Source organism: Oikopleura dioica, chromosome 2, assembly GCF_907165135.1.
Source record: "Oikopleura dioica chromosome 2, OKI2018_I68_1.0, whole genome shotgun sequence".
In the NCBI taxonomy this organism is placed as follows: Eukaryota; Metazoa; Chordata; class Appendicularia; order Copelata; family Oikopleuridae; genus Oikopleura; species Oikopleura dioica.
In genome coordinates, this window is record NC_137292.1 from 5,776,166 (window position 1) to 5,798,994 (window position 22,829).

Below are 22,829 nucleotides of genomic sequence, written 5' to 3' on the forward strand. Positions count from 1 at the left end.
CTCTTTTTCGAGAGTTTCTGGATTAGACAGCTTCAATTTGACCTTCGTTTGAGATCTCGCCACGGCGAAAAACATGAATATTCAATGGCAAAGTCTGTGTCTGTCATTTTCAATCCCAAATCGTCAAATTTCATGTATCGGCGGTCGATGTAAAATCTGCGCAGATTGTAGTTTTTGCGGTCGGACGAAGCCAGCGTGGCGAAATTTCAACCGGCCGGTTCACTTCAAAATTTCGCTGCGGAACGAATTCAGAAACCATTTCTTAGATTCACTCTTACAGCAAAAATCTCGATCGCCAGTGCGCCAGAAATAAAACAAAGTGGAGTTAGTTATGCTAATCCTTGAATTTCTCGCCAAATTTGCATAACTTTCCAAGTACTTTTTTCATCGAGAAAAAAGCTCTTGCTGGGTTCTCACGCGACTTTGACCATGAATCTTTCAAATGACGAAGGAGCAGATTTGAGAAACAGAAAACAAGTAGTTAGATAATCTGTGGAGGCATTAAACCCTCGGTGAATCAAAAGATCTTGATTCTGCAGGTGCGATTTCTAGCCGTAGATTCGCGCAGCTTAGAAACGAAGAGAGAGAAGTATCTGCCCTAAGCCGCTGCGGTTGATATCAGCGCGGCATCAAAAAGAACGCAGGAACTGGCCGACTCCCGGAGCCAACCAAGAGGTCACATGATTAACGAGATCTTCGAGCAGGAGCACCTGCAGATTCGTCAATTTCAATGTTTTGTAGTGCTAAATATTGTTTTAGCATTCTTCATTAAGAGGCTAATTGCCGGTCGCGCTCTCGATTCTTTTTCGGTTAAATCGATAGGAATTAAAAACTACTTCCGGCGGGAGAACTGTAATCCGCCTCCGCCCACTGTGCCAGCGAGGCCCCAGGTGAACCTGCTGAAGGATAATCGCTCGCTGGGTCAATCCCTCCGCAGGGAATCTTGAGGACAGCTTTAGTGAAGTTATGTTTTGAGCTAATACCAATTTTTGGTATTCGAATACCAAAAAATTTTGGTACACGAATCGAGCGTCCCCGGAAAAAAGAGCAATCAATCTTTCAAAAATATGTTATTCGTATTTGTAGAAGCAGTGCTTCGCGAAATCGCTTTTAAAAATTGACAAAAAAACATCGCTCAACGAAAACTAAAAGCAAATTTATTATCATCAACGGTTTGCCAAGCTCTTGGCCTTTATCAACGCGGTTTTAGCTGCTTCAAAAGAAACTTCTGATAAGCTTTAACGAGCTCTTGAATGGAGCAACCGCCATATAAAAAAATCGGCAAAAGCTCGAAAAATATGTAGCCACTTTTAAAACGTGCCTTTTCACACTTAGAGTATTCGTACTTCCAAGCATCTGTGTAGTCCCTTTGAGGGGCCGCTCCCGGGAGCGTGTTTTGTCCACAAAAGCCGCGGTTGAAAATGTTCTCAAGCTCTCAGCCCGTTTTTTTTGCAGAATTCCAAACGCGCGGAAATGCACAATCCAAAGAAACAGCAATACCAATTGGTACTCCAAGAGAATTGACCAAACAAACGGCAAATTCGGCAGATTCTGGCGTTTTCATTCCTCAAATTCCAGCTTATTTGAAAAAGTATCATCCTCATTGCTGAAGCAAATTTCAGCTTCGAAAAAGAGCATAAAATCGTCGCCTAATTTCCCTTTTGACAGGAGCCAATTTAGCGCAAGCACCAGCCTCATTAGTTCGAAAAAGCCACAGCTCGCCTGCTGTGGGAATTTTTATTGAAGGAAATTTGGGTCATGCGATTTTGCGTAACTTGCTAACCTCAAAATATGCAGCGCACGTGACCTCAACTTTTTCCGAAAATATTTACTCTTGTTCAAAAAAAGGCTCCCAGCAATTTGTTTTTACTGCAAATAAGCAGGTTTAAGGGTGCATATTGATAACTCCATCGTTGAAAATTTCACAAATCAAAAAGAAGAGTTAGATTTCAGACTCCTTTCATCCCTTTTTCGCACATGAGTCGAAGTCCCTTCTGCCCTACTTCGCCTTCTGGCCGGTTATTTTCGCAAGTTATATGAAAGAAGTTAGCCGGGCCAATATTTATCTTGTCAAAAAGTGTATCTTTTGGATTAGGCCGATTTCACCCTTTTCCCGCGTCTCAGATCTCTTTCTCCTCCTTGCAGCTGCAGAACGGGACAAGGTCAAGGCCAACTTACGCGCTGGAAAGTGCAATGTTTGTTTTGCTCGTTTTTCAAGTGATAGGAAATCCATTTTCCCATCAGATTTTGGAGATTTGGATTACTCGTTTTTTTCTGTTTCAAAGTGGGCGGAGATGCACGGGAGGGGTTATTAAACGATTTACCGTTTTTTGATCGATAGTCTTACTGTAGTAGAAATTCAGTAAGGCTTAGTAAGACCTTATGAGGTGATAATTGAAGGTGAGAACGAAGCGTTTTTTGAATAAAACTTTGCTTGCAAAAGCAATCCGAGATCTCAGAAACAAACATTGTTATTTGCGTTTATATGCTTGCCTCTCAGCGTGTGCCCAAACTTCATAATTTATTTGTCAGCCGTTCTGGTAGCCGGACAGGTTTGACGATTTCATTAAGGACCATAAAGATTTGCTTTGGGTCCCTGCCAGACTTTCCTTTCTGCTGATCAATATTACGGCGAATGTATAAAATACAAATTGAAGGAGTCCCGAAAGTGGAGAATCAATTTTTCAGATGGCAATCGATCGAAGTTGTCCAAAAATTAGGGTAAGCGATTTCCGACTAATTGAACTCAAAAGTGCAAAAGCCGACCGAAAAGGGGTTCCCACCATCAGTGATGGTCCATCAGCGAACTGAATTTTTGATTGAGCAGATTTTGAAGAGCTTCAATTCTCCTATAAAAAATAAGGGCGTCACCAAGCTAAATCTTCCCGAAAAAAAAAAGAATATTCCAAACGCTCAAATAAGCCCTTTTTTTCTAAAGTGAAGGGCCAAACACAACTTCACCTTTCACCGAGTCTTTTTTTGGCCACTTGACCGAGGACTTTGCCGAGTAGGAGGCAAACAAATCGCCGTTGTTTGCCGAGAAATCATCTCTTGATGGCTGACGAGGCATGCACGCGGAGCCAATTAACCAACTTCGCCAAATCGAAAAATAAAGAACGAAAAAAGCTAATTGCTTGCTTTTTCTTGAACGAGTGCCACAAAAACGCCTTTGTCGGTTTGTCATTCAGAGTTCCTAGACTGGAACTATTTCCATTTTCCGAATTTGATTCAGTTGAAATTCAGCCTTTTCGTTTTCGTGAAAACAAGGGAGGAGACGAAGATGCTGTCTCGAACTACTTTGTTGGGCTTTGTAAGGACCGCGAAAGCTGATAATAACAGTCGCCAGTGTTTCGGCTGGGGTTGGGGAGAGCAAACAGATTACAGGATTTATGTCCGACAGCAGAAGTGAGCTTGAATCGCGGCCAACTGCGACAATGTAAACGCCACTGCTCATCAAAGTAAACATAAACCCTCCGCTCGTTTTATCGTTTTTCTTGTTGAAAAGCGCGTGCAGGCTTGAGTGGGAGACACTTTTAGCGCTATCGTTTTTACGGAGCGAGAGTGATCCGGATTAGAAGTTAGATATTATTGGAGCAGACAGCTGAAATTTATTGACTGACTTTGAGAACTGAAGGTTTGTTAGTTGCTTGTTTAAAGTTAGCTAATAGCAATAATGTAGATTAGCAATAGCTTTTGTCGAAGCTTGATTACGAAATCGCAACTTATCCATCTCCCCCATCTTTCCAGCTCGAAAAGCCGCTTGATCCGGCGGCCTTGATCCATATTTTATTTCCTGAATTTCATCTTCCCCCTCCGCCGCTCGTTTATCCACAATTAAGGTCAAGCACATGTCAAGCAACTCCCTTTTTCTCTTCCGAAATTTCATTTTTCGAAGAAGTTTATAATCGAAATGTCCGGCATTTCAAATTTGGTAAACATTAACTAGCGGGCGGCGCTTTGAAGCGGCGGAAATATTTCCGAATTTGGGAACTTTTACGCAGCCTTCTTTGGCAAATATGGAGCTAACATCCGGTCAGGAAGAGTCCCGCTCTTTTGATCCCCGAAAAAGTGCAGATTTCTGGCTTTCGCTTTGCTTGTTAATTTTTGATTGATTGGATGTTTCTGGGAAGGAAACTTAATAAGCCGTAAAAACAAGTGAAGAATGCGATCCCCACCATCGATGTACCATAATTTGACATCTTCAAGTAGAGTTACTGACGTTTTTGATCCCTCATCGCTCAAAAATCCGTTTTTCGGCGAAAACAAGCGGCAGAGGCTTAGCCTCGTGAGACCCATTTAGCCGATAATTTTTCTCAAAATTGTTGAATCAAACTTTGATTGATGAAAATGAAAAAGATGGTCGAAAATTTGGAGAAAAAAGGGCTTCTGGGCAAAAAGAAAAAAAGAAAAGTGTCTCCAGTGGGATGATCCTTACTTCCGTTTTCTAAAAAAGCTCTTAATTTTAAATTGGATCTATTTCTTCCGCCCTTCTTCGACGCCCAGCCCGGAAAGTCGGCTTGTGGTTGTTTTAAAACAGCTCATTAGCTCGAGTGCTAAAATTTTAAATACACTTGAATCCCTGTCACACTTCGATGCCGCTTATTTACCAAATTACACATTTCAATAAAACGATTTTGGGCAAGATCATATTGAAAGAATTTTAATAGATTCTTGCTTCTAGCGTTCCTTCGATTTTTTTTTCATGCAGTTTCGATCAATTTATTCTGGAGATTTTTCGAGCACAGTTCAACCCCCTTTCGCTTTCTTCTTTCCCGACAGGACGAGTTGATGCTCAGCTGCTCTGACTTGTCTAGTGACCAAGGCCAACTCTCGTTCCAGCTGCATTTTCGTCGCCATAAATCTGTTAATTTCGCTCAGACTCATGTTCTCATCCATAATGTAATTCTTTTCCGAGTTTTCAAGTTGCAAAAAACATCCATTTCTACTTATAAAAAAGACTGATTCCTGAAGGACTTCATCCAAGATAAAAAATGCGAACAAACTGAGTTGGAAGACGGCTCCTGTTCAATCTCTTCATCGACTACGCCAGGTCTTGAGCCGATAAAAGAAGAGAAATGTGTCTTCCTTGTTGTTGGCAGTCTTCTTTGAATTTCGAGCGCAGCAGTTTCTCACTTCTGCTTTTTGAGCATTTGTCGGGTAGAACCAATTTTTGGAACTGTTTTATAGAAAGGGTTTTGATTGACCGGTAGGCCAAATACAGCAATTTTATTGGTTAACCAAAAATTCACTTCCAAAAATTGGCTTTGATTTTTAAAGAATTGTATTTCACTTCGATTTTTCAAATCGAAGTTTATGATCATAAAGATTTATAAGATAATTTCTCATTTTGGCAGAGCAGATGTAGTTTACGCTGGAAACATGTTTTTAGTGAAAATAACCCGGCGCGCGAGAGCGCAACTATGCGAGCCTAAATGCCGCTAGAATCGTGAGAAATGAGAAACGATTAAAAAACATTTTTAATAAAGTAATTAAAGATGAGTCATCAGAGTTTCGTTTCGCTAAAATCAATTCTGATCTTTTTGGCATTAAATGTCTTGATTTTAATAAACATTCGAAGACTGCAAAAGAGCAGCTTTTCCAGCGACTTTGAGATCTCAGATGGAAGTGAAAAGGCAGAAGCTTGGAAAAGAGAAAATCCGAAACAGATTTATTTTTGCAAAACTCATAAAACGGGAGGATCGACGCTCCAGAGCATCATTTTCAGGAAAAGTTGAATTTTAAATTTTGACGATTTATTGAGCCCGTTTCAATCTCATCAAAAGATACGCAATGAAAAAGAATCTGACAATCGGCCTTTCAACTGGAGAAGATCCAGTAATGCTTTGTGGTGGAAGAGACGGATTCCACAGGGGCTGTACTGATCCTCCCGACGGACAATACGACGTTCTCGCTAGTCATAACAACTGGGAATGGCTTTTAAAATATTAAGAATTATTTATTTTCAAAATTCAGAAAATATAATAATATTAATTTTAAGCCAAAAAAAGAGTCCCTACGTAGACAAAGTGCTCCCGATCGCGTCGAAAGTAACCGTGATTCGCCACCCGCTGAACCAAGTGGTCTCGCACTTTCACTATTTCTTCCACCAGTGGCACAGAATGGGAGTCAAGGAAAGAACCGTTGAGCAGTTCGAGCGAGCGCTGCTCAAAATCAGAGGAAACAAAATCTTCCCCGAATCTCAGGGCGAATCTATGAAGGTAATTCTTGGTTTCTCAGCTGAGCTCGTGATGAACTCTAGAATTTCATCAGTCAAAACACGTTCGACCTGGGCCTCTCGCGGATCCAGCCGCCAAAGTCGACGATCGAAGAGGCCGCCGACTGGGCGACGGACTACTACGATCTGATCCTGCTGACTGAGCGCTTCGAGGAGTCCATCATTCTCCTCAAAGACATGTGGAATTTGGAACTGGAAGACGTCGTGGCGCTCAAAGCTAAGGACAACGCCGCGGCGAAAACTTTCGGAGTCGCCGATTTGCCCAAAAATCTAACGGTAAAATTCGCTTTCTGCTTGAAAAAATTAATTTTCAGGATTTCATTTTGGAGAAAAATCATCTCGATTTGGTCCTTTACGAAGCCGCCAACGCCGAATTGGACAGAAAAATCGAGCTCTTCGGAAAAGAGAAAATGGAGGCGGAAGTTGAAGCTCTTAAAAATGCGAAAAAAGAAGCTGAAGAACGCTGTGGCAAGCCAGACTTGGGAAGTACTCAAAGCAAGGCACCATCTGTGGATCATCGCAGAGAGTTGACCGTGGATGACGAGCTTTGCCAGCTGCTGAGATTCAACGGTCTCGAGTTTACCGAATATCTCAAAGCGAAGAGGAAGCAAAATAATTGATCAAAAATTGTGTTTTTAAACAAATATTGAAAATAAAATTAGCCTTTTGAAATTACTCCTTTCTTCTCAAAAATTATTCATCGAAAATATGAGAGACCATGGCACAAGTTGCCGAGCCCAGCGCTGCCGAGTTTTGAGTGCTTGCTTTTTGGCTGGAGTGCGAGAGTCGTTGTTATGCCAGAAAACGGCTCGTGGAATGTTCAACCAAAAACTGAGGTCCCCGCGTGGAAAAAAACGAAAAAAATAGAAATTGGAAAGAGAATTAAAAGAGAAATTCAGCGGAAATGAAGCTTTTCTGGCTTTCTTTCAATGGTCAGTGATGGAAAGCGATAATTTTTAACGAGGAAATATGATTCTAGAGCCCACTACCGCGCCAAGTCTTTCGGAGAAAAAAATCGCTGGTGAAGATGTCTTCAATTGTCTGCAAAAGAGAATGGATGCTGTTTGCAGCGAAGTTTCGGAAGGAGTCTACCCTTTTGCCCGAAAGAGCGACGCCTTTGCCGATTGGTATTGCTACGCTGGCTTTGACGACGACTTGGAGATTTCAAACGAGTGCATTTTATGGGCGGGTCGGCCTAAGGCTCCTTGCACCCCATTTATGCTGGATGGCTATGACACTGTGGATTTCTGGACGGATTCCTGCCTCTCAAACAAAATCGAGGAAGAACTGTTAATTTCTGATTCTTGACATTTTCGCTGCAATAAACTACTCTTCTTGGCTCGGCAGTGTACAAAACCTGAGTCAGGGTCTTCGCAAAGTTATTATTCAATCTAATAAAATAGGCACTTGTCAGCCGCTGCGCCGGTCCATTTTTACCGGGTGTTTTGAGCCCCAACACAAACGCTCTCGATGTAAAACACCAAATTGTTTTAGGATTAACTGAGCCCAGGGCAAAGATATTCCGGCGGAATTATTTCTCGAAACATAAACGTAAAATGGAGAGAAAAGAATTTTTGCACCGGGATTTTATTTTCGTATTTTTAAGCTTTTTACTTGTTTTTTCCTTCTTCGCACAGAACATTTTGATTTCGAAGAGTCGTTTATTCAAGAGAAAACGAAGTTTACTTATGAAGACTTGCAGCTTACCGCTGATTTGGGCTTCTGGAATCAATCCTGCAAGGTTTCTTACTCAGCGCGGGGGTTAAAATATGTTTGAAATATATATTTAGCCACAAGAGGGCGCAATCTTCCATAAAAAGCATAAAACTGGATCAACGACATTCAAAAATCTGATCGACAGATACTTCAACCTGAGAAACATGTTTTCTCTGGTCGAAGAGCCGCACATGATCTACTCGACGGGCTGTTATCCGGCCAAATTCAACAAAAAGTGCTGGAAACACGACCAAAGAAGAGAAAAAGTCCTCGGCATCGATTATCATTTTACTTGGAACCCGGACTATTTACCGACCATTCTCGACGAAAATAGAGATTCAGGAAAGATCCAAATCTTTAATTTAAATTTACTTGCTTATTTTTCTCAGCTTTAATTCTCAAGTGGATCTTTCGCAGTGAAAATATTCACATCAGTACGCGACCCTCTCGCTACTTTCCGCTCCGCCTTCAATTACTTCTACTCTTCGATTTCGAAAAGAGTCAGCGACGGATGCAACGTCATTTGCTGGGAAGCGCCCTTCGAATCCATCGTTCGCCGCTCAAATTCGACTTTCGAAAACGAGAAGCCGGACATCAACGAGTTCTTGAGCATTCTGCCGGAGAACTACGACGCGGCAGATGGCTGGAACTTCCGAGTGCGCAATCTTCAATCCTACGAAATGGGCTTGGACATGGACAAAATGGACGACTTTCTCTTCGTCAAGCAGTATTTTGAGAAGCTCGACACTCAGTATGATTTAGTCTTGATACAGGGGATGAAATCAGTTGCCATCAGAAATTTTTAACTATTTTATTTATTAATTAATTGTTTATTATTTATCATTATTTTTTCCCTAGCTGAGTTCTAACTTCGTTTCTGATTTCATTCGAAGATCATCGAATATTTCTTCGAAGGAATCGTCCTTCTCAAGCATCTCCTCTGCTGCGAATACACAGACCTGTACATCGAAAACGCGAATTCTCTGAAATACACGCACGCCCCTCTCGAGCCAAGCAATCAGCAGATTTTCGAAGACTTTTTCGAAGTCGATATTTTGATGTACAACTATTTCAATGCCTCGTTTTTCAGAAAAATCGAAGCGTTCGGAAAGGAGAAAATGCAAGTCTGGGCTCGGCAACCTGCGTAGAAAACCTGAGTCAGGGTCTCAATCATCGAAAATGAAAAGCCGCGTAGTTTTTGAGCATTCAGACCCTGACTCAGGTTTTCTACTCAGGTTGCCGAGCCCAGATGCAAGTAGAAATCGAAAAAGCGAAGTTGACATTCGAAGAGTGCAAAAGCAAAAAGATCGAGTGCAATGATTCGCGCCTCCCTCCAGGTAGAAACTAGCGAAATCCCTGATTTAAACAAGTGAAAATCAGCAACTCCGTCAAAGTCGATTCAAACACCGAAACTCAAGCTGAGCGAGTTTCTTGAAATCATGGAGGAGGGCCACGGCTCCTGTGAAGGGAAGCTGAATCATTATCACCAAGCAAAAATGCTTTACGAAACTGGATCTTGGGCCATGGACGCTCAGACGAACGGATTCTGCAGAAAAATAAGAGACAGAATTCTGAGCATGGAGCTCGACACAAAAGTTCCAATCAAATGAGCAGTAGTCTTCACTGTTTTCATTTGCTGTATTTACTGCTTGATTTACGGCGTTGTTCAAACTTTTTAATTCATTTTTTTTCTTTGTAAAATAAACTATCGGATACTGTTTGAAGAATATGGTTTAGGGAGCAGTTTATTCAGCGTTTGTTCGAGCACAGTTCAACCCCCTTTCGCTTTCTTCTTTCCCGACAGGACGAGTTGATGCTCAGCCGCTCTGACTTGTCTAGTGACCAAGGCCAACTCTCGTTCGAGCTGCATTTTCGTCGCCATAAATCTGTTAATTTCGCTCAGACTCATGTTCTCATCCATGATGTCATTCTTAAGCGAGTTTTCAAGTTGCAAAAAAAGATCCAATTTTACTTAAAAAACTGATTCCTGAAGGACTTCATCCAAAATCCAATCTGGACATTCATTCTTCTCCTTGTTGTTCGCAGTCTTCGGCGGCTTTGGATTTTGAGCGCGGGGCGAAGGCATTCCAGTGATTTTTTCGTTCAGCCGGGTTTCCCTTGCTTCTCGTTTTTCTCCGTAAATTGACTGAAATCGACAAATTAAGAGGCGGAGATTCCTAACTCTTGAGATCTTTGATTACCTTGAAAAGAAAAGGTTTTTCTTCCGCAAATATTTCCTTGGCAATTGCCGTCTCCATCTTCTTCTCGACATTGAAAGCCGGCGGGTTCGAAAAATGAAAATTTATCAAGTCGACGAAGTGCTTGAACTGCTGTGGCGCGTCTTGAGGAGGAAGCTTTATCTTCGAGTGGCAGGCTTCGGAGAGGTAGAAGGCGACCGCGAAGTCGAAGAAGATGGAAGTGACGTCGGAAGCGACCTCCTTCAGGAATTCGGAGAGGACTTCTCTGTTCCACCAGACGAACTCGCGCTCGACTTTGATCTGCTCCGCCGAGCTCATGCGAACGATCACAGTCGGCATGTCTTCCAGGCAGTGTTTCTTCATGCTCTCCAGTTGCAAGTCGCTGCGGTGGAGGAGGAGCATCTGCGCGAATCGAACTTCCCGGTGACCTGGATACCCGCTTTTGAAGAGGAAGCTCATCATCGTGAAATCTTTTCCAGGGCGAATAAAAATATAGCGAGATTAGTTTTGATAGCTCTTTTGAACCCTTCCTTCTTTGTAATTTTCAAGAAAAAGTAGACTTTTGGCGCGCGAAAACCCTCAAATGCGTACATTCTAAAATTCGAACACCGCTAAAACCAGAATTTCTCTGAATTCATGAAAAAATCTCTTGGTTGAATTTATTCTGAATAAACCCGTGTCCGTCCCACGCTGATTTTGAATGACCTCTAGAGATTTATCGTGATTCTAGAATCTAGAACTTCACGAATCCGTGAATCCGCTGAAGAAGAGTAAGGCAGCTCAGTTTCCACGGAAAAGCCTAAATACAGTAAGCTCTACTGTATAAACTTGAGTCTTATCTTCTTTTCGTCTTATTTATGTCTCGCTTTTTTCGCTAATAAACTTATTGTCGTGCTGTCGAACTCTAACACTCTTATTTTTCCCCTTTTCAAACCCTTTTCTCAGCAAAAATCATTTTTCGATGAAAAAGTTGAAATAATGGGCTCTTGTCTTTCCGGGAAGAGAAAAACCAGAACGCGAGTAATTTACATTCCAAGGTAGAAAACGACCGAAATCGCGCTCTTTCACACTTTCAAGAGGCAAAGTGACGAAGTACTGCGCTCAATCTCGACGAATGAACCAGCGAAGAACGGCTACGTGCGAGCAGATCATGCAGCAAGAAGGACTCACGCTTCGATGTCTTTCAGAATACTCGCTTTCTTACAGTGATGGCTGGAGTTGGGTGGCGCTTCATGATCTCCTGAGTCCGGACAGATTCGACGACCTTCCGGACAGAAGATCTTGTTTTTCAGACGAAAAGTACAGCGACCCCGATTACGACTACATCGACGATGGATATCGCATGGGTGCGGGTCTTTTCTTTGCCAAAAATTCAGAAAAGCAAAGAGATCTCGCTAAAGACTCGTATTTACGCGACGAAGCGATCATCGAAAACGACGAAAACGATCCCTTCGACGATGGCGCTCACGATGTAATCCACGAAATTTCCTACGAGTACTGCTAAAGCGGGTTCGAAATTACATAAGCAAATGAGAAGTGTACATTTGTTTCTCTTGAACTTCGAAAACAAGGACTTATCACGCCCATGCGTCGACAATTGCGTACTACGCTCTCCATTAAAATTCCTTTCAACAACTTCTTTGCTAATTAATTATCTTTTTTTAAAGAAAAATTGAAGCGAAGCCAATTTAATTAAAAAACTGATAAAATTTATTATCAAAATTGAAAACAGACAGAACGAAAAAAGACAAACAGAAAGACAGAAACAGAATCTCAGAAAACATTATCTTCTTTTAAGTTTATAATTTTTCGATTTTAATTTCTGTTCCTCTTTCGCTCGGCTCGTCGACCAGCGCGGAAATGAAAAGAGTGTCGCCGTCGATTCTGGCTTTGAGGGAGCCTTCTATCGCGTCGTAAGGCATGGATATGCTGGACTGCCACTCTCTGGCCCAGTAGTTGCCGGAGATGGTGATTTGGCCGTCTTGTTCGGAGATTTTCAAGCTCTCTAGCTCCTCCTGCTGGAGCGGGATCGTCGCCACCCACCTGTTCGACTGGTAGCCAGCTTCGATGCGCCGGCCCGGATTTGTCGGGATGAACTTGGGAGTCGAGTCCTTCGCCACTGCGAGCGAGCGGGTGAAGGTCTTGGCGATGCGGGAAGCTGTGGCGCTGGCGGACATGATGTGTTATTGCGTGGAGGAATTCTTTTAGGAAGAATGGGGCGATATGCGCAGCGCGGCGGTATTTATGCGCTCGGCAGGGGAGCGTAGGTGGACGCCAGGAGGCGATAACGAGGGGAATTCCCCAAGTGACGAAAGATGGGAAGATTCTCTCGCTTTTTCGTCATTTCTAGCGCGTTGTTCATCAGTTGTTCAGCCCTGCAAGCTCTGATCACCCTCCCCAGGCCTGTCTACCTTCACAATTCAATAATAACGATGAAAACTTGATAACACCGTTGTTCAATGATGAAAGTTTAAAACGAGCTGTTCAGACGGCGATCATCCCTTTTCGGCGTGATCTTTTTCGGCCGGGCGAAATTTAGACACAACTTGAAATTCCACGAACTTTTCACTTCAGAACATTCCAGCTGCATAAGAAGCTGAATAACAAAGAAAGGGAGGCGGCCAACTCCCCCTTTTTAGAAGCGAGACTCGTTGCCTAGGACGTGACAACTTGCAACTAGCAAAAAAAGGATGAAAAATGCGTTTGAAACGTCTCCCAGACGATCGAACTCACAATCAAAGTCATTTTTTTCATCAAAAAAAGAAGGAGAAATTTAAATTTCTGATTCAGTAGACCAATTTATCCAACTTTTATAATCTCCAAAAAATTAATCAGGAAACATATGAAGACACTGAAAAAAATTGATTCTAATTAAAAATTTTTGACTAACCGTATTTGCGTCGAAAACTCAGGCCGGTGTCACAACCTTACGCTCATAAAAAAGAAGAAAATAAAAAAGGTCGTTAATTCTGAGAATAAAAAGATTTCATCAGACTTGTTAAAAACGCTTCTACTCAGCGAACTTAATTGAAAAGAGAAAATGGAAAACGAAAACTTCGAACTTGAAAATCTTTTAATCACTGACCATCCATCTCAACTAGAAAACGTAATAGATAAACTGATAGAAATGCTTCAAATCATTGCTTATCCATCTCAACTGGAAAGGGAGAAAGTTGAGTGTTGGCTGGAAGAATTTCTTCCGAAATTGAAGAGGACGACTTCGAGGACGCAGAAATGCCGACTTTTGGAATCGGTTGAGCGACTTGATTTTGAAGATGATAGCAATGCTTATCGGTGGGAATTCGTAAAATTTGATAACGAAGGCCGAGGAACGACTTTCGACCGAAAGAATAAAAAACTTGAGGAGTTTGAGCAGACAGACTTCCAAAAACAAATTCTTCAAAATGAACTGTCTCTTCTTGATGAGAGAATCGGACGATGGGAGATCAAGGAAGAGTCTGGTGATTGGCAATCAGATGACGATTTGGAAAAGAAGGTGTTGTCGAGAGGGGGAGAAGCAATCGTGCTTGCTGAAAATTTTGAAGGTTTTGAGGCAGTTGTGCGAGTGCAGGTCTTTGATCCGTTTGTTTTTACGGGTGGCGGGCGGCTACGTTCGAAATCGGTTTTTGGGCCAATTTTTCGAACGGCGTTCGAAATTTCCAAAAAATCTTTACCAAAATATGAGCTGAAACCATTGAAATCGTGTAAGTAAAGGAAGTTGGCATCATTATGGGAGAGTTTTCTTACAAATCAGGCGCGGAGCGCATATAAGCTCATTTTTATAAGCAGTTTCAGAAACTTTTCGAACGGCGTTCGAAAAATCTCGAACGGCGTTCGAAATTTCGAACGTAGCCGCCCTACACCCGTTTTTACGAGGGAATTTGAAGAGGCTGGATTTGTTTGCGAAATACATCTTTCGAGAGGTAGAAAAAGGGTTTGAAATTTATTTTAAAGGTTTTTTTAGATTTTAAACCGGCAGAAAGAGAATCGAAAAAAGAAGAATCATCGGAGGGCGAGAATCAAATGCCATTCCATAAAAACGTGATCCACAACTTTGTGAATATTGAGTTGTTTCACGGGAAAGACGAGAAAAGAAAAGACTGCTTGGGGTGGATTACGATCATGGAGAGAGGAGAGGCGAATTTGAGGACTTTGTTGAAGGAAGAAAAAATTGGTCTGGAAGAGAGAAGGGAAATTGCGAGTGGAATTTCGGATGGAGTTAATCATTTGTGGGGTCGTGGAATCATTCATTCCGATCTGAAATTAGAAAACGTCTTGCTTGTTGGTGGAACTCCGAAAATTATCGACTTCGGGCTCGTTAGGGAGACAACCGGACGAAAAGGCTACCGAAAAATGGGGTACGCCAGAAGGGGAGCAAAATACAAAAATCCTAGAGCTCTTGGTAAGTTTTTTTAAATTTTCAATTTTATACAAAGTTTGAAGCTGCTGGGACGCCAGGATTTACTTTACATGCTCAAATCGCGAATGGAGCTGGTTATTTTGCTTTGAATCTTTATTTTTTTCTTTTCTGCGACTGGCAAACTGCGTGGACACTTCTTTACCAACCGATAGATGATAGTGAAAGAAACGAAATTGATGAAATTGTTGAAGTAAGAGCTTGATTTTTCTATTTTGTAATTTTTTTTAGGAGTGTGGAGCAACCTCAATCAAAAATTTGAATGTGCTCGATGAGAATTATTTGTCATCACTTTACAATCTCCCCTACGAAGTCACGAAAATAATTTCGCTGAAAAACGCGTCAACCGTATTTTGCCTGGACGACCCAAATTTGACCCAATCCTACAAGATGTCCAAAACGCAACAAAGTGCATTAACCAAGACATCAAGAATTTAACCAAAAACGTGTTCAACCAAAAAACTAGTCAACTTTGCGTCCCGATTTCAGTCACTACTCTTCTCCGACACGCCATCAAGAAGGACCTTCCTGCTTTCGAGGATAAAGTCGGTTCTTTTACCTTTGAAAAAATTCTTGCAACTTTGACGATGATCGTCTTTCCGCGAAGTTTGGCCGGACTAAATTTGAATCCGAACAACAAAGAAAAAGAAAAGCAAGAAAATGAGATCGAGATTCTTTTGGACCGACTTTGCAAAGAAACTTATCTCATGGAAAGTGGATGGCAAATCATCAGGGGAGTACGCAAAGAACACGAAGACGAATCTTGGTCAAAAGAATATCCAGTTAAATCAAGCTGTCACTTTCATACAGGTATTTAACTCATTGCCAATGAGTCATTGGGCGCGAGCCTGGCCCTGTGCGTTGGCAACCGCGTGGCGTTTTAAAACGCCACGTAGTTTTTCTCGATTTTGAAGCATTTCTTAATTGATTTCTTTTACTTTTAAAAAACTGATTGATAGAAAATCGTTTGGGCTATCCATTGATGCTAATTTTATCTTTTATCTCCGTCGGAAATAACTGTAAATAGCCACTGAAGATTGACCAAAAATCGTAGGCCACTTTTCAAATTTCCTGTCATCCAAAAAGTGGCCTTAAGTTAGGGTTTCACTGTAAGTTAAGGCCTTAAGTTAGGTATTCGTGTTGCCTGCAATCCAGCGGGTGAGCAGAATCCGTCGAGAAATTTTAAGAGAAATGCCTCGCCAAAGTCCTCATGGCGTTTAAAAACGCCACGTGCGCCCAAAGGGTTAATCATAAAGAAAACAGATCTAACCCAAATTCAGTGACTCTCAACGAAAATTTCACTTTCATCCGTCCAGCAACAGTCACCGGCGCGTATTTAACCTCTGACGGCGATCTCCTCTTCCACCAAATGACGCTCGACCGGGTCGAAAACGGCGACTACGTTCTCCAAAACTCAGATTTCAAAAATCACTCTCCTGGTACAATTTTTCAAAATTTATCAAACTCAAACAAGCCACGTTCAGTTCTCCGCATTCCACGAAAAAGACCATACTACGCTTCTCCCGAATACATCTTCAATCTGGTCAACTCAACCGAGTGCAACGTTTACGAAGACAACGAAATTAAACTCACACTCGTTAACGAGTACTTACAAAACATGGACGAAAACACCTGGTATCTTCATCCGGAGGCATACACAATCAAGCTTATTCCAACGAAAAACCATATAAAAGAAACTGCTCTGATTCAAAAAACTTTTAATATCGACGAAGAAATTAACAGACCGAAAATTTTCATCGATGAGCTTCTCGCGGTTAGCAATATTTTTTGAAAAAGAAACAACTTTTCAATCATTCAAAAAGAACAATTTATATTTAGATAAATTTTTCTTTTTAGATGGGGTTTGAGAGGCAAGCGATTTTTGATGCCGTTACTACTTGTTATGGGAATTTTGAGAAAGCGAAGGAGTTTCTGCGAAAAACTGAGGGAGAACAACGCATCCATCTTGCACATAACACGACTTCAAGCACCGTTTTCGAAGAGGACGGAATAAACTACGAATTGGTGAACGAAAAGTTCGGAAACTTGGAGGAGAATGCGTGATATCTCCTTCCTATTGCTTACACCATCCAGTTCATCCCAGAATATACAACTTTATGAAAAACAAGAGCATTTTAAAATCAAGGAAAACGATTCTTCTGTCTTCCTTGATTTCAATTCTTTATTTTCAAAAATTGAGATATATTAAAAAAAAATAAAAACAGTGTTAATTGGGCAGAAAATGAATGCTTGAAATTATTGTTCTTGAGAGACATTGATGAGCTCCAAAATTTGGGACGATTTGGTGGATAGCTCTGCTTCGTTGTTGTTTTGCGCGTACTCGTAGATTACGTCATCTAAAAGATTTATTGAATAATGATTGTGAAGTCCGAGCTTACTCGATTTCTTGCGGCGAAGAGTCCAATCCGTCTCGTTGATCATGTTATTAACCGCGTAAAGGCAGCGGATCTGCACCTCTTTTCCTCCTTGTTTTTCCTCGAGAAGCCGTTCAGTCCATTCCAGCGTAGTTTCCGATTTCTGGAGCAGCTCTTGGCCGAGGTTTTGTTCGCTCAAGCTGACGACCACTTTCATCAAACTCGCGCCGAAGAATTCGTCTCCATCTGTCAAACTCGATCGGGAAGCTGTGTCGAAGAGGGAGAGGTAAGCAGACTCTTGCTCGGGACAGTAGTATCATCGGAAACAGGGAATTCCCCAAGTGACGAAAGATGGGAATATTCTCTCGCTTTTTCGTCATTTCTAGCGTGTTATTCATCAGTTGTACAGCCCTGCAAGCTCTGATCTTCCTCCCCGAGGCCTGTCAACGATCAAAATTCAATAATACTAACGTTGAAAACTTGACAACACCGCCATTCAATGATGAAAGTATAAAAGGAGCTGTTCAGACGGCGATCATCCCTTTTCGGCGTGATCCTTTTCGGCCGGGCGAAATTTAGACACAACTTGAAATTCCAAGAACTTTTCACTTCAGAACATTCCAGCCGCATAAAAAGCTGAATAACAAAGAAAGGGAGACGGCCAACTCCCCCTTTTTAGAAGCGAGACACGTTGCCTCTGACGTGACAACTTGCAACTTGCAAAAAAGGATGAAAAATACGTTTGAAACGTCTCCCAGACGATCGAACTCACAATCAAAGTCATTTTTTTTTCATCAAAAAAAGAATGAGAAATTTAAATTTCTGAATCAGTAGACCAATTTATCCAACTTTTATAATCACCAAAAATTTAATCAGGGAACTTATGAAGACACTGAAAAAAAATTGATTTTAATAAAATATTTTTGATTTGCCGTATTTGCGTCGAAAACTCAGGCCGGTGTCACAACCTTAAGGGATCCCCCCCTGTTTTTTCAAGTCTTTATCACGGGTCTCTTTATGGCATATTTAGATTCCCCGTGTTCTAAGGATCATTTTGATGTATCATACTACCCCTTTAGGAACATCTTTACCCGAAATTCTGGCCCTCGAAAGTCGTAAAAATGCATATAAGTTGTACTTAGCGTGAAAATCGCAATTTTTTCCACTTTTCAATGTCATCGAAAATAGACAAATAAGGGGTCTATCGATAGCTAAGAATGCAACGAATAAGAATATGATGACCGCACTAGAATTTCTGGCCATAAATTGGCGGTAGAGAGCAAATTAAAGCCAGAAGAGGGCCAAAATAGCATCAAAAAAATCTTCTTAAGAAAATTTTTTTCTTACTTGGCCCAGGGCTGCTGAATTCGGAGCATTTGCGTTTACCCGCGATTTTTTGACGGAAGTCTTGGCCAAAAATGTTCTCTGTACTAGAGATTGTAGATTAGGCTCCATTCTATCTGAATCTTTTTTCATATCGAGTCTATCTAAGCCCAATTTGGCTGAATTTCGATTCAAAAATGGCCTAAAATGGCGATTTTTCGAAAAATTCGAACTTTGGCCCCTCCTAGTGGTAGGTTTGCCTTGAGCAAAAAACTTCTCTGTACTAGAGAATAGCGGATAGCACCTGGGCTATCCGTAGAGCTATTATACGCTCCAATTCATCAGCCCAATTCGGCTGAATTTCCAGTTGAAAATGGCCAAAACGGGGGATCCCTTAAGCTCGTAAAAAGAAGATAAAAAGGGTCGTTAATTCTGAGAATAAAAAGATTTCACCAGACTTGTTAAAAACGCTTCTACTCAGCGAACTTAATTAAAAGAGAAAATGGAAAACGAAAATTTCGAACTTGAAAATCTTTTAATCACTGACCATCCATCTCAACTAGAAAACGTAATAGATAAACTGATAGAAATGCTTCAAATCATTGCTTATCCATCTCAACTGGAAAGGGAGAAAGTTGAGTGTTGGCTGGAAGAATTTCTTCCGAAATTGAAGAGGACGACTTCGAGGACGCAGAAATGCCGACTTTTGGAATCCGTTGAGCGACTTGATTTTGAAAATGAAAGATATGCTGGTTCGTGGGAATTCGTAAAATTTGATAAAGAAGGCTGTGGAACGATTTACAACAGAAAGAATAGAAAACTAGAGGAGTTTGAGCAGACAGAATTCCAAAAACTAATTCTTCAAAATGATCCGTCTTTAACCGAAAAGACAATCGGACGATGGGAAATCAAGGAAGAGTCTGGTGATTGGCGATTAGATGACGATTTGGAAGAGAAGGTGCTTTCGCGAGGAGGGGAAGCAATTTTGATTGCTGGAAACTTCGAAGGTCTTGAGGCAGTTGTGCGAGTGCAGGTTTTTGATCCGTTTCTTTTTACGGAGGAATTTGAAGAGGAGAGATTTTCTTGCGAGGTACATCTTTCGAAAGGTAGAAACGAGTTTGAAATATTTTTTAAAGTTTTTTTTTTGAGAATTTGAACCAGCAAAAGAAAAATCGGAGAACGAAGAATCATCCGAGTGCGAGAATGAAATGCCAGTCCATGAGAACATTATCTACAACTTTGTGAATATTGAGCTGTTTCACGCAAAAGACGAGAAAAGAAAGGACTGCTTGGGCTGGATTACGATTATGGAAAAAGGAGAGGCGAACTTGAGGACTTTGTTGAAGGAAGAAAAAATTGATCTTGAAGAGAGAAGGAAGATTGCGAATGGAATTTTCGATGGGAATGAATATTTGAGAAGTCGGGGAGTTTTTCATTACGATCAGAAATTAGAAAACTTTGTGCTTGTTGGTGGAATTCCGAAAATAATTGACTTCGGGCTCGTTTGTGAAGAAAGCGGAAGAGAAGGCTACCGGAAAATGGGGTACGCCAGAAGAGGAGCAAAATACAAACATGAAAGAGCTCTAGGTAAGTATTTAGAAAATTCCAATTCTTTACAAAATCTTGAAGCCGCTGGGACGCCAGGATTCACTTTTCATGCTCAGATCGCGAGTGGAGCTGGTTATTTTGCTTCTAATCTGTATTATTTTCTTTTCTGCGACTGGCAAACCGCGTGGACACTTTTGTACCAACCACTCGATGATGGTCAAAGAGAAGAAATTGATAAAATTGTTCAAGTAAGAACTTGATTTGTCGATTTTGTAATTTTTGTTTTTTTAGGATTGTGGAGCGACTTCAATCAAAAATTTGAATGTGCTCGATGAGAATTATTTTTCATCACTTTTCTATCTCCCCTACGAAGTCACGAAAATAATCTCGCTGGAAAACGCGTCAACCGTATTTTGCCTTGATGATCCAAACTTGACTCAATCCTGCAAAATGTCAAGTTTAAAACAAAACGCGTCAAAGTGCGTCAATCAAGACATGAAAAATTTGACGAAAAAAGTATTCGACCAAAAAACGAGTCAACTTTGCGCCCCGATTTCGGTCACCACTCTTCTCCGTTACGCCATCAAAAGTGATCTCGCTTTCGAATACGAAGACAGTCTTTGTACCTTTGAAAAAATTCTGGCAACTTTGACGATGATCGTCTTTCCGCGAAGTTTGGCCGGCCTCAATTTGAATCCCAACAAAAAGGAAAAAGAAAAACAAGAAAATGAAATCGAGATTCTTTTGGAGCGGCTTTGCAAAGAAACTTATCTCATGAAAAGTGGGTGGGAAATCATCAGGGGAGTGCACAAAAGCTTCGAAGACGAATTTTATGCAAAAATATCTCCAGTCAAATCTAGCTGTCACTTCCATACAGGCATTTAATCATAAAGAAAACAAATCATAACCCGAATTCAGTGACTCTAAACGAAAACTTCACCTTTACCCGTCCAGCAACAGTCACCGGCGCGTATTTAACGTCTGACGGCGATCTCTTCTTCCACCAAATGACGCTCGATCGAGTCGAAAACGGCGAGTACGTTCTCCAAAACAGCGATTACAAAGACCACTCTCCTGGTAAAATATTTCTCTCAAACTCAAACAAGCCTCGTTTAGTTCTCCGCATTCCACTAAAAAGTCCATACTACGCTTCTCCCGAGTACATCTTCAGTCTGGTCAACCAAAGCGAGTGCAACGTTTACGAAGACGACGAAATCAAACTCACACTCGTCAACAAATTTTCACAAAACATGGACGAAAACACCTGGTATCTTCTTCCTACTGCTTACACCATCCAGCTCATTCCTGAATAAACAACTTTGTGAAACACAAGAGCATTTTAAAGTCAAGGAAAACGATTCTTCGGTCTTCCTTGATTTCAATATTAATTTTCAAAAATAGAGATATATTAAAAAAATAGAAAACAGAGATAAATGGGCAGAAAATGATGTTTGAAATTATTGTTCTTGAGAAAAGTTGATGAGCTCCAAAATCTGGGAAGATTTGGTGGAAAGCTCTCGCTCTGCTTCGTTGTTGTTTTGCGCGTACTCGTAGATTACGTCCTCTGAAAGAGTCGCTGAAACATGAAAAAGAACGTGGCGCTTACTTGATTTCTTGCGGCGAAGATTCCAATCAGTCTCGTTGATCATGTTGTTGACCGCGTAGAGGCAGCGGATCTGCACCTCTTTTCCTCCTTGTTTTTCCTCGAGAAGCCGTTCAGTCCATCCAAGCGTCGTTTCCGATTTCTGGAGCAGCTCTTGGCCGAGGTTTTGTTCGCTCAAGCTGACGACCACTTTCATCAAACTGGCGCCGAAGAATTCGTCTCCATCTGTCAAACTCGATCGGGAAGCTGTGTCGAAGAGGGAGAGGTAAGCAGACTCTTGCTCGGGACAGTAGTTTCGCGAGAAATTGGCGATACAGTCGGTCACGATTTCGAGTGTTCCGCTTGACTTGGACGACTGGATCAGCTGGCTGTTTGCAGCTTGGATCAAGACGGGCACGAACTCGATTCCCTGAGAAACAATCTTTAGACCTTTTGTTCGGGGAGAAAACTTACAGAGTTTTTGCCCTTTTCGCTCAAAGAGATTTTCTCAATAATCTGGCAAGCAACGAGAATGACTCTTTCGCTGGCGTGGGTGATGCACTGCAGGACCAAACCGATTTTATTGTGGTCCGCGATTTCGAGCTAAAGAAAACTTGAATTTTGAAGCTTCGAAATTGACTTACCAGCTGTTCTTCGATTCGGGCGCGGAAGAGGATTTCCTCAAGACACGAGATGATTTCCTGGAATTTCTCGGCGATCAAAACTTGTTCCAGCAAATTGAAGAGTCCGTCCAAAGATGATTTTTCCACGACGTCGTCTTTACAGTCCAAAGTCGATGGCGCTGCCAAGTCGCAAAAATCGAGGTCCTCTTCGACGCTTTTTGTGGAACTGCTCGTGGCGGAATCAAAGCTATCTTCGTCGTAGGAGTCTTGATCATCTGGGACGACTTCAGTGTCGATTTCGCTCGTTGGGTAGGTTCTGGTGACGCTTGTTCTCCGGATCGTATTTTCTTCTGGACAGAATTTGAACTCTTCTTTCTGATTTGGCTCAGTCTTGTCCAGCGTTTCTAAGAGCTCTGAATATTCATTTAGCGAGTAATTTCGACCACTGAACTTACCTTTGCTCATTTTCTTTCTCAGTTCCTTGTCCCTTTTCTTTCTTTGGTGTTCATCAAAGAAGAGCTTGGCGACGAGGCCGGCCACTCCAATCGTGGCAAGCGAGAAGAAAACAGTGATGACTTTGCGGATTGAGGGCATTTTCGTACTGATATGTTCCGAAGAGTACAAACAGAAAAGAGGCTTACCGTTGAAGAAGCTTGGGAATAAGGACTTTTGTGCTCGAAGTCCGTACCTATTCTGCCAAATCTGCGAAAACTGATAAATCAAAACTGAAGTTCTAGAGAAGGTCTCGACGAGAAGAATATGAGCTTGCTTTGAATTCAAATACATGCATTTTGCAACTGATTTACAACTGC

General features: G+C 41.5%; 7 protein-coding genes and 2 long non-coding RNA genes across 9 annotated transcripts; 6 read left to right on the forward strand and 3 right to left on the reverse strand.

Annotated features, from left to right (window-relative positions):
* Positions 1-5,790: 5,790 nt before the first annotated feature.
* On the forward strand, positions 5,791-6,855 carry LOC145697913 (galactosylceramide sulfotransferase-like). The gene is made up of 4 exons (XM_081775121.1): positions 5,791-5,933; positions 5,999-6,218; positions 6,260-6,511; positions 6,550-6,855. Exons 1-4 carry the CDS (start codon positions 5,791-5,793, stop codon positions 6,853-6,855), a joined length of 921 nt encoding a protein of 306 aa, XP_081631247.1.
* A 1,260-nt stretch (positions 6,856-8,115) lies between these two features.
* LOC145697914 (galactosylceramide sulfotransferase-like) lies at positions 8,116-9,099 on the forward strand. The gene is made up of 3 exons (XM_081775122.1): positions 8,116-8,186; positions 8,355-8,702; positions 8,838-9,099. The coding sequence occupies exons 1-3, from the start codon at positions 8,116-8,118 to the stop codon at positions 9,097-9,099; spliced, it is 681 nt and encodes a 226-aa protein (XP_081631248.1).
* Positions 9,100-9,198: 99 nt separating this feature from the next.
* Positions 9,199-9,605, forward strand: LOC145698812 (uncharacterized). Its single transcript, XM_081776033.1, has 2 exons — positions 9,199-9,288; positions 9,332-9,605. Exons 1-2 carry the CDS (start codon positions 9,201-9,203, stop codon positions 9,559-9,561), a joined length of 318 nt encoding a protein of 105 aa, XP_081632159.1. The 5' UTR covers positions 9,199-9,200; the 3' UTR covers positions 9,562-9,605.
* Positions 9,606-9,722: 117 nt separating this feature from the next.
* LOC145697915 (uncharacterized) lies at positions 9,723-10,641 on the reverse strand. The gene is made up of 3 exons (XM_081775124.1): positions 10,153-10,641; positions 9,933-10,097; positions 9,723-9,881 (listed from the first exon to the last, which is right to left on the reverse strand). The coding sequence occupies exons 1-3, from the start codon at positions 10,609-10,611 to the stop codon at positions 9,723-9,725; spliced, it is 783 nt and encodes a 260-aa protein (XP_081631250.1). The 5' UTR covers positions 10,612-10,641.
* Positions 10,642-14,141: 3,500 nt separating this feature from the next.
* LOC145698963 (uncharacterized) lies at positions 14,142-15,999 on the forward strand. Its single transcript, XM_081776207.1, has 4 exons — positions 14,142-14,551; positions 14,593-14,759; positions 14,798-15,376; positions 15,847-15,999. Exons 1-3 carry the CDS (start codon positions 14,173-14,175, stop codon positions 15,002-15,004), a joined length of 753 nt encoding a protein of 250 aa, XP_081632333.1. The 5' UTR covers positions 14,142-14,172; the 3' UTR covers positions 15,005-15,376; positions 15,847-15,999.
* A 792-nt stretch (positions 16,000-16,791) lies between these two features.
* LOC145700303 (uncharacterized) lies at positions 16,792-17,186 on the reverse strand. Its single transcript, XR_014134191.1, has 2 exons — positions 16,966-17,186; positions 16,792-16,923 (listed from the first exon to the last, which is right to left on the reverse strand). It is a non-coding gene; the product is annotated as an uncharacterized LOC145700303 (long non-coding RNA).
* Positions 17,187-18,762: 1,576 nt separating this feature from the next.
* LOC145698522 (uncharacterized) lies at positions 18,763-20,724 on the forward strand. The gene is made up of 4 exons (XM_081775722.1): positions 18,763-19,370; positions 19,414-19,851; positions 19,894-20,060; positions 20,104-20,724. Exons 1-4 carry the CDS (start codon positions 18,767-18,769, stop codon positions 20,695-20,697), a joined length of 1,803 nt encoding a protein of 600 aa, XP_081631848.1. The 5' UTR covers positions 18,763-18,766; the 3' UTR covers positions 20,698-20,724.
* A 6-nt stretch (positions 20,725-20,730) lies between these two features.
* On the forward strand, positions 20,731-21,130 carry LOC145698523 (uncharacterized). The gene is made up of 2 exons (XR_014133927.1): positions 20,731-20,889; positions 20,929-21,130. It is a non-coding gene; the product is annotated as an uncharacterized LOC145698523 (long non-coding RNA).
* A 120-nt stretch (positions 21,131-21,250) lies between these two features.
* Positions 21,251-22,695, reverse strand: LOC145699374 (uncharacterized). Its single transcript, XM_081776644.1, has 6 exons — positions 22,659-22,695; positions 22,473-22,618; positions 22,039-22,430; positions 21,869-21,997; positions 21,419-21,824; positions 21,251-21,376 (listed from the first exon to the last, which is right to left on the reverse strand). The coding sequence occupies exons 2-6, from the start codon at positions 22,609-22,611 to the stop codon at positions 21,270-21,272; spliced, it is 1,173 nt and encodes a 390-aa protein (XP_081632770.1). The 5' UTR covers positions 22,612-22,618; positions 22,659-22,695; the 3' UTR covers positions 21,251-21,269.
* Between the last annotated feature and the right edge of the window lie 134 nt (positions 22,696-22,829).